The 9009-nt window shown below is 40.0% G+C and overlaps 2 protein-coding genes across 4 annotated transcripts; both read right to left on the bottom strand.

Moving 5' to 3' along the window:
* Nucleotides 1-343: 343 nt before the first annotated feature.
* Nucleotides 344-1758, bottom strand: rbp7a (retinol binding protein 7a, cellular). The gene is made up of 4 exons (XM_086278263.1): nucleotides 1595-1758; nucleotides 1296-1474; nucleotides 1054-1155; nucleotides 344-923 (listed from the first exon to the last, which is right to left on the bottom strand). The coding sequence occupies exons 1-4, from the start codon at nucleotides 1665-1667 to the stop codon at nucleotides 852-854; spliced, it is 426 nt and encodes a 141-aa protein (XP_086134389.1). The 5' UTR covers nucleotides 1668-1758; the 3' UTR covers nucleotides 344-851.
* A 1698-nt stretch (nucleotides 1759-3456) lies between these two features.
* nmnat1 (nicotinamide nucleotide adenylyltransferase 1) lies at nucleotides 3457-8994 on the bottom strand. 3 transcript variants are annotated; one of them, XM_086278259.1, is made up of 5 exons: nucleotides 8933-8994; nucleotides 8393-8521; nucleotides 7299-7482; nucleotides 6493-6599; nucleotides 3457-4370 (listed from the first exon to the last, which is right to left on the bottom strand). In XM_086278259.1, the coding sequence occupies exons 2-5, from the start codon at nucleotides 8505-8507 to the stop codon at nucleotides 3970-3972; spliced, it is 807 nt and encodes a 268-aa protein (XP_086134385.1). In that variant the 5' UTR covers nucleotides 8508-8521; nucleotides 8933-8994; the 3' UTR covers nucleotides 3457-3969. The 3 variants fall into 3 exon arrangements, with proteins under 3 accessions (XP_086134385.1, XP_086134386.1, XP_086134387.1); XM_086278260.1 differs by having other exon boundaries at nucleotides 8911-8964; XM_086278261.1 differs by lacking the exon at nucleotides 8933-8994 and adding an exon at nucleotides 8641-8901.
* Between the last annotated feature and the right edge of the window lie 15 nt (nucleotides 8995-9009).

Here is a 9009-nt window from a genome sequence, read left to right as displayed (position 1 = left end):
TAGCTGCACACGCTGATGAATGACCTCTTTTAAATTACAAAGAGAGATGAGGGGTTCTTCCCAAAGTGTGACCTGCATGGGATAATCCGCTCAGTGTCCTTTAGTCATTCTGGTTACCACGATTGCTGCAGAAGCACTAAACTACTGTTACCTGAAGCTTCTACCGCAGAGCTCAAGCAGCAAATCGTATGCATTAGTGTAACTTATAGTTGAAGTGTGTCAGCAGCATTCAGCCGACGGGGTACGGTGACTTTACCGGTCGATCCGATGGTGACGTGTGATTAATGGCACAAGAAAAACCTGTCAATTTACTAAGAACAAGATAAAAAAAAAGCTTCAACTTTTCCATCAGATTTATTTTTCTTACTCACATATTACATACAACAAAACTGTATTACAAACATCCTATGAATAACTTTCAGTTACACTGGTTATAAATGTTCTTGCATGAATGAGAAATTTACAGAAACATTGAACAAAATGCACGACGGAGAGCACAAGCGGCACCCGTGTCTCCTTTTTCTCATAGCTCTAAATATTTAACAAAAAAAGACATTTTTTCAGCCAGCTGAATGGTGCTATAAACATTCTTGACGGTTTGGGATAGAGGCACGCACCGACAGGCTGCTGGACCAGACAGACCAGCATCTGACAAAAGTATTGCAGCGATACCATCTAGTGGTGTAAATGCATACCCTGAGAGTACAGACGTTTCCACCTGAACCGAGTATATAAGCAACGGGGAAGACACCAGTCGCAACTCTCGGGGTGGGTTTCACAGTCAGGGTTTTACGCTGATAAATCTACTAATCTTCTAATTCTGGACCACCTCAAGATCCTCCTCCAACTCTTCATTCTTCTTCTCTCGTCTTTGAAACGTTCTTATAAACCTGCTTGCAGACTTTTCCTTCACAGAACAGCTCCTAAGGAGAAAAGGTCAGAAAAGTTTTAATAATTACATTTTATTTAAATATAACAGATTAAAATGAGTTCAATAATACATAGTTTTTAAATTCTGTGTATTATGTAGAATGTCCAAATTCACAGTCTTACCAGATGAAGCTTGTCATCTTCAATCCAGTGAGTCCATCCCCTGTTCTTCTTCTCTCCAGTCTGTTCACATATTAGTTTGTTCCCCTCCCATCTCACGAGTGACTGCACAGGTAACAGAGAAGCAAAAGCGTGAATCGCGACTCGTTTTTCAACATGCATAATATTCAAAGTGCATCAATTATCTATGAAACAAACCCTTCCAATTATGATATTTATGATACACTTTAGCCATTCCCATTCACCTTCAGGTGTCTGTTGTCTAGTCCCTTTGTAAACTCGTTAAATTCCTGGCCCACTTTGAAGGTGACCGTGTAGTTTCGGAAAGTGCTCGTGGTTTTGACGACGAACTGGTCCTCCTGCCGCTCAATTGTTTTCTTTAAGGTAAGTTTTGCAGCAATTTTTCGTAAGGAAGCGCTTATGCCTGGAAAAGTGGAAAAAGAAGTTGAATGATAAATAGCCCCGCTGCCGTGTTTCTCTACAAAAGTGCATTTTGAATGATGTGAATGCACATACTCTGGAGGGAAACAACACGCGGACTTACCCAGCGCAATCATGTAGTCGTCAAAGTTGACATTGCTGATCATCTCCCATTTGCCACTCAGGCTGGCAGGCATGCTGACGGACTTGACTTTTCCTTCTTTTGGGAAGCGTGTAAGTGCAAGGTGATCCTGAGCCGGTCAGGTGCAGACTGCTGAGAGGAGGCTGAGGCAAATGCTGTTTATATGAGATCAGGAGACTCAGAGGCAGGTGTGTCCTGTCACCTGAGGATGAGAGAGGTGAACTGATTTGTTCCAGAGTAAAGAAGAGGCCAGACGTGTCAGACTGGTGCAACAGTTCAGTTTAAACATGGCTGTGAAAATTTGCCCCAGGCATCACGCCTTTATGGCATTCAAATCCTAATGGTGCATGTTATCCAGAAGCAGTGTTTGGATTTGAATGATGGACTGAAAGGCTTTTATCCTTTTCTTTTAATAAAACAAAAATATACTCAGAATTAATCACTTGTACAATGATGGCAAAGCAGTCACTCTATTTCTGTTATATAACTGCAGTAAATACAGCCATGTGAAAAGAGATTTTACATGACTAAGTACACAAGCGAAATCCACCCTAATTGCTTCGATAGGAATTAAGAAGGTAAGCAGCAGCAAGGAGCAGCTGGAATCGTTGGAATCATCACCGGGACAAAGCCTCTTCTCTCTAAATAGAAAAAGGCAGCACAGCCATAGAAGAGTGGACCAAAGTTCCTCCACAACCATGTCACTTTCTGTTTGACTGAAAAATCAAACAGAAAGTTGTAACTTCCAAGTTACTGTTTCTAAAGGTGGTTCTACAAGCTAATATATATATATAGGTAATAATAATAACAATAATAATAATAATAGGTAATAATCATGGAATAAGGGCTGCACAGTCCTGTTGAAATCTTGATTTTTCACGACTGTAAATGTTATATTGACCGATTTGCACACTATACTTTTTACTGCACAGTTAGAGAAATCTTAAATTGTGATTATATGTATTTATCTCATAGTGTAGTAGCTGGTAGGCATACATTATCTGGCACTTTATCTTTTTTTGTAATCTTTTTGTACTATGTGTGAATTTGCTGTGGCACTGGACTCTCTCTGAGTTTCAACAATCTACATATTCCCAGTTAAAAGAAAAAAAAAATCATGCTCATCTCATTTAAGGTTTTATATTTATATAATAGTTTTATAGGGAGAGGGATTTCAATATTCCAGTCTAGACATAAACAGAATCAAACAGCTTCTGTTTCTTACAAACAGGGCTTACGTAAAAATGGCACACCTTTATGTGCAATGAGGAACATAGTGACACTCTTGCATTATCTGGCATGCAGTGTGAAAAGGATTGATGTAAGTCAAGTGTGGAAAAAATAAATAAATGAAACACAGGGCACTTATCCAAATACTCGCATGTTGTTGTTGCTTCTTCTGACGGGGTGTCTTGTGACATGGGAAAACCACGTCAGGGTTTTTTCCCTGCCAACGCTCGAAATGTGCGTAAAGACAATGCAGATGTATTAACTGCTTAAATAAAACACAGAGGAGTTTGGGATGCTAGCTAAAACATACTCAGAGTAAATTGGTAGAAATAATAATGTTTTTCAAAACGAATCATAATAAAATTATTATTATTATTAAAATACTACTACTAATAATGATCAATTCTGATACTAATGATGATGTTCTGTGTTATATTCTAGTTTAAACCCCATTACTATAATCACATCTCTTCATTTGGCTGAAGTTTCGTTATTTCACCGGAAATCTAAAAGTAAGGATAATCCTGCGAGATAAGCATTTTCATCATGAAAGCAAAGCTAGGACTTTTTAAGGATTCTTATCTGTGCGATAAAAGCAACAATGAACGGCTCACAAGGTGGTAAACAAAGTGCTGTTTATTTCTAGAATATCACATATCATGTCTTTATCATCAGATCTGAAGAAGTGGGTATTTAAAGCATGGAAAAATACAGCTCTAGGTACAAAAACACGTTGACTAACAGGAGTGCGCTGAAGCCAGACATGGAAAGGATAATTGTGGTAAAACAAGTGTGATTCAATTAATTCTCTATGCACCATATTTCATCTAATAAAAACATCGTCGGCTCACCATTTCACAGTTGAATGTAAATCCTTTGATTGACTGGAAACACATTTATGTGACCGCTCATCTATATGATCTGCTGCTCAGTTATTTTGTGATCTTGTGTATTTTTCCACACACGCAAACAAAAAGTTCTGGCAAAGTGAAACTGTTACTAAATCACTTCACTCAACAACCTGAAACACACCCATTCTTAGAAAAGACCCCTGTTCAGTGCAGGCACTGTCGGAAGCTTGAATTATGTGAATTTGTGTTTTGTTTTAAATTCACAGTCAAATTTCCTCAACTTGAGGAAGCGCCCGTGTACCTCTGGAGGGGCGCTAGAACCACATCTGCGTTTTTCTGCTCGCTCTCAGAGCTGTACAGGCCGTGCTCTTTGATGTAGTGAATGACGCTGTCTGCCAGAAGGTATCTGACGCTCTGGCCGCGCCGCAGCGACCGCCGCACATGAGTGGCTGAGATGTCGTTAGTCACCCATTCGCGGACGATATGGATGTTCTTGCGATACTTCCACAGCAAGTCTGACTGGTGGATGAACTTGTGTGGATCGCTGTTGCTGCGGGTGATGCAAACCAAACCGTGGCGGCCCACGATCTCTGCGATATCCTCCTGCTTCCACATGTTGGGAATCCCAAAAGACTCGAGGACGTCAGCCCCGCACAGCAACATCAGCTGAAGCTCATCTGAGCACAGAGAAACAAGTTTGTCAGCACAACACAAGAGTCAACTAATCCACACTGTGCATATGCTTCAGGTCAAAAATTTTAGAACCCCCCAATTCTTCCAGTTTTTTATTGAAATTTAAGCAGTTTAATGTCTCGTTGAGATTAAAGCATAGAACAACCATGGAATCCATTTATAAATCAAAATGTAATCTAAACTTTTCATCAAAGTAGTCACCTTTGGCAGAGAGAACAGCTAAAAACACTCATGGCATTATCTCTACAATGCCATCTATCCATCCGTCCAGCCGCATGAAAGTGAAACTCTCGGTTTACCAGTCAATCGACGTCCCTGTCCTCTACTATGGTCGCGAGCTCTGGGTAGTGACTGAAAGAATGAGATCGCGTATACAAGCGGCGAAAATGAGCTCAGCCACCTGAGAATGGCTCAGAGTAGAGTCACTACTCCTCCACATCAAAAGAAGTCAGTTGAGGTGGTTCAAGCATCTGGCAAGGATGCCTACTGGCCAACTCCAGAATGAGGCCCAGGGGCAGACCCAGGACCTGCTGGAGACACAGAGGCCTAGAAATGCCTCTGTGTTCCTCGGGATAAGCTGGAGGTGGCGGCTGGAGAGAGGGAGGTCTGGGCATCCTTGCTTAGGCTACTGTGCCCACGACCGTGCCATGGATAAGGAGAAGAAAATGGATGGATGGAAGTTTTTCCCAGCTGTGTTGCAGAAGTTCCCATAAATGCATGGCACTTTTAGGATGGAGAGTGTGCTGGCCATTCCATTCTTGTTTCTTTTTCCTACTGTAGTTCCGGCACAGCTTGGACTTATGTTTTGGGTTTTTATCTTGGTGTAGGATGAACCCCTGACCAACTAGGTGCATACCAGAGGGTACTGCATGGCAATGCAGAACCATTTTGGTTCAAGGTGCCTCTAAATCTGTACATGTCACCAACATCCCGAGACCATCACGCTTCCTCCTCATATTTAAAAGTTGATGTCACACTCAACATGTTTTTTCTTGTTCAAAAGTAGGTTGGTAGGACCAACCGTCAAAGCTCGATCAACCTCCTTTGCTGCGGAACAGGTTTAAGTTCTTAATCCATTTCCTGTTCTCTAAAAAAGGCCGTTGTATATTTCTGAAATATGTATTTTTTTAGTTTTAGGTAACATTACACTATTTTAAGCTATTCGTTGGACTTGAGCTGCTTGAATTTCAATTTAAAGAATGGAAGAATTGGGGTCTTCTTAAAGTTTGGACCATTAGTGTATTCACTATCTGTCATGGGGCAGAACAGTGCATATGTGACTGCCTGAAATTGACACACATGAAATCAAATTCTATTTATTTCAGCTTCTACATCAGTTGAGTTTGAAGGTGTGGAATAACAAAGAAGTGCGCTTACTGGAACTTGCCTACATTAGCTGCGAATAAGAACACACCCAAATGTCCTAATGAATTGTCAGTGGTCACGTTGCACTGCAGATCATTGCAGGGTTGAAATTTTGATGAGGAAAGAGGGTGATTCATAGAATAAAGAAGAAGATATTCAGTTCTGCTGCACTGGTTTTAAACTGAACTGCTGACATCTTAACCCTGTAATGCCAAGTGTAACGTATTTGATACATGAGATTTTGTGACCTCTGCATCTTCTGTTTTCCATTTTTTTTCCTGAATAAATTGGACAGTAAGTATTTAAGTAATACATTGCACAAAAATGCCAACTGTAGCTCACATATAACTCATATATGCAAACTGATAAAATTGATATTTAATACATTTTTTGTCAGAATATTCTGGCAATTACACTTCATGGTTCAAGCTTTACAGGGTTAAGCGATGCTAGTAGAACTTAAATGCAAAGCATAGTATGCACTTCAACCTGCCAGGTTTTACAATGCACCTTCAGCAAAAATTCAAGTGCTTCCATAATGCATATTTTTCCCTTCCATCCCCCAGAGGCTCAGCTCGTGCTGTTAACACCACACCTGTGTATCCACACCCTAAACCCATTCTCTTGTCAGTTAAGCTGCAAACAGGAAAATCCTGACAACTACGTTTGTTGCATGGCTCGTTTGATGGACAAGAAAAGTTACAGACAATGACAGGGAGGTAAATGTATGGCATGACATACCTCTGTCTTTGTGATGATTCTCTTCTATGCGCCTCTTTTTTGCATACTTGATCGTGTCCACATCATCGATGTTCTGCTCTGATGCAAGAAGCTCCTCATAGTGATGCCTGTAAATTTACAAATTGGAATCAAAGATTTTTATCAAGCAAAAACCACGCTGAGTGTATACTATATTTACAGTTTGCTATAAAGTGGAAAAAGGCTACTATTGGTAGTTGTCAATCAGCAAAATAATGCTCCAAAATCCAATTCTCGTTATGCTAAATGCATTTGATCTCATTATTAAACTGTTTTTGTGCCTTTTATGGGTTTTTTTCTTCAAGTCTGTGAGGCTGCAGTTTTATTTCAGATTCTTTTCACCATCAGCATTTAATAATTTCAGCCTTCAACTTAAACAATTAAGGAATTTTGATTGACTTTGTCTGATTCTATCTTGTTTGAACTGCACCTGCAAAGTTCTGGGAAGTATTCGGCAAATCATAACATGTATCAAGTATCATACCAGTGAAGGCTCTCACATTTCCTGCCTTGCATTTCTTCCTTTTCCTGCTGCCACAGGAAAACAGATGACAAAGATTCTAAATAATGATTTCATTTATGTGAGGCATAATGATGTTAATTATCTAATATCTAATTAAGCCTGCACAAGTTTAATTTTAATCCCTAAGGTTTAAATCAAACCTCTATAATGGATTTTGTTACTTTAAGAATTAATTTATCTAGAACACACACACACACACACACACACACACACATCAAATCTAAAGCAAAGCAAAAGTACTCAGACGCAAGAAATGTCAACTCACCGAACTACTTTAGCCGTTTCCACCCACTCTGGCTGCAAACTCTCCCAGGAATCCACCATAACCCAGTCTGAGCTTTCGGTAGCCAATCGAGTCATCTCCAGACGGTGGCAGGCTTCAATCAAGCCCTTTTTCTTATATGCATCACCCACTGGAGAGATGATTCCTCTCACCACCTTATACTGACCTTACGCACAAAAGAAGACACGTGTTTAAGTACTGGTCAGGTAAAATATTATATTTGAATTATTAGACTTTATTGGACAGAACAGTAGAGTAGAGAAGAAAGGTGGAAGAGAGCACAAGGGAAATGACACACGGGAAACTAAGCAGAATAGAATCCAGGCAGCCACAGCCGAAACAAAGACAGAATCAAAGAAATCAGCATTTACTGAATAAATAATTGGTTCTAGCTCGATAGTGTAGTGGTTTACACATTAGCCTAACAAACAAAAGATCCCTGGTTTGATCCCAGGTCTGCCAAATCAAAATATGTGGTGAAATGCAAAGTCATTCCAGCTGGAGGGGGCAGGAAGGGGATCTGGCATAAAACTCCCAAATCAAGTATGAGGCACAACCTAATAGTGTCTATTAATAATATAATAATGCAATATTAAAACACTGCCAGCTTTTCTGTACTGTCATATTAATCAATTTACAAAAGCATAATTCCTTCTTGAACTATTTTGTATCTGGGCTTTTGGTATAACAATTTTATCCAAAACACTTGTCTCTCCAATGTACTAATTCACAATCCCTTTTTACGACAAAGCTACCCCTTTCACTTAATTTTTGCACATCTATCCATCTTCTTCCAATTTATCCATTTCAGGATTGCAGGGTACATCCTGGGTAGATTGCAAATATGTTGCAGGGGTAACATATAGAAACAGAGAACCCTTCATGCACACATTTGCACCTACAGTAAGTTTAGAATCATCCCATGCATGTCTCTGCGTTGGGTGACTGTGGGAGAAAGCTGGAGTACCCAGAATTAAAGCTGGAGTATCATTCATTCATTTAAAAAAAAGAAGAAGAATGGATGATAAAGGTGGAGATGCATCACACTAAAAGATCCAATTTTCATGTAACTCAACCTGTGTCTTCCAGGTGATCTCGTGCCAGTTCAAACATCCTCATGTGCATGTTGGTGATGGGGTTGAAGGACCCGCAGGCCAGCAGGACCACTTTGGTTATACTGTGACCCTCCATGGCTCATACTGGAGCTGGGTTTGCACAAACAAGGAGAAGAAACGAAGACTGATTAAGACTTGGCTGATCACATGTCGAGAATCGCTTTGTGGGGGGCGGAAACAGTATATTTGTATCAAGAGAGTAGTTTAACCTCGTAAATACAGTCTGTGAGCTTCATAAAGTGGAACTACAAACGTAAAGAAAACTAAAGCTCGACGCTTTATCTATGTTAAACGTTAGCATTCGACTATAACAAGTAGCTAACTTTAGCTTATCTATTGAGCACACAGCGCGAGCCTCCTTTTACGTCCAAGATTCACGTACGGGACCCTTAAACAGACAAAACATGAACTCGGTGCTTAACTTAAAAGCAAATTATGCGTTTTTAATATAATGTCAAATAATGTAGTCATTGTAGTACCAAGACAAACAGCTACAGATACCATTTGTGTTTCACCCGCTTCCTCCTTTGACGTCACGGACTACGCTGTAAAATCCACTAATCCGATTGGACACAATC

Source organism: Aulonocara sp. 'chitande type north' Nkhata Bay, linkage group LG20 (assembly GCF_057382095.1).
Source record: "Aulonocara sp. 'chitande type north' Nkhata Bay isolate Kocher_YH1m ecotype deep benthic linkage group LG20, A_spYH_male_GT1.1, whole genome shotgun sequence".
Taxonomy (NCBI): Eukaryota; Metazoa; Chordata; class Actinopteri; order Cichliformes; family Cichlidae; genus Aulonocara; species Aulonocara sp. 'chitande type north' Nkhata Bay.
Note: the sequence above shows the minus strand (reverse complement) of the source record. Positions and strands in the feature narration are given on the sequence as shown.

Excerpts from the sequence above, each read along its gene's own strand:
- rbp7a (XM_086278263.1), bottom strand. The coding sequence starts at position 1,667 with ATGCCTGCCAGCCTGAGTGGCAAATGGGAGATGATCAGCAATGTCAAC. Across the intron at positions 1,475-1,594 it reads CGACTACATGATTGCGCTGG|GCATAAGCGCTTCCTTACGA; the intron begins GTAAGTCCGCGT and ends CCACTTTTCCAG. Across the intron at positions 1,156-1,295 it reads TAGACAACAGACACCTGAAG|TCACTCGTGAGATGGGAGGG; the intron begins GTGAATGGGAAT and ends TTACCTGTGCAG.
- nmnat1 (XM_086278259.1), bottom strand. The coding sequence starts at position 8,507 with ATGGAGGGTCACAGTATAACCAAAGTGGTCCTGCTGGCCTGCGGGTCC. Across the intron at positions 7,483-8,392 it reads AGATCACCTGGAAGACACAG|GTCAGTATAAGGTGGTGAGA; the intron begins GTTGAGTTACAT and ends TTTGTGCGTAAG. Across the intron at positions 4,371-6,492 it reads GAATCATCACAAAGACAGAG|ATGAGCTTCAGCTGATGTTG; the intron begins GTATGTCATGCC and ends CTCTGTGCTCAG.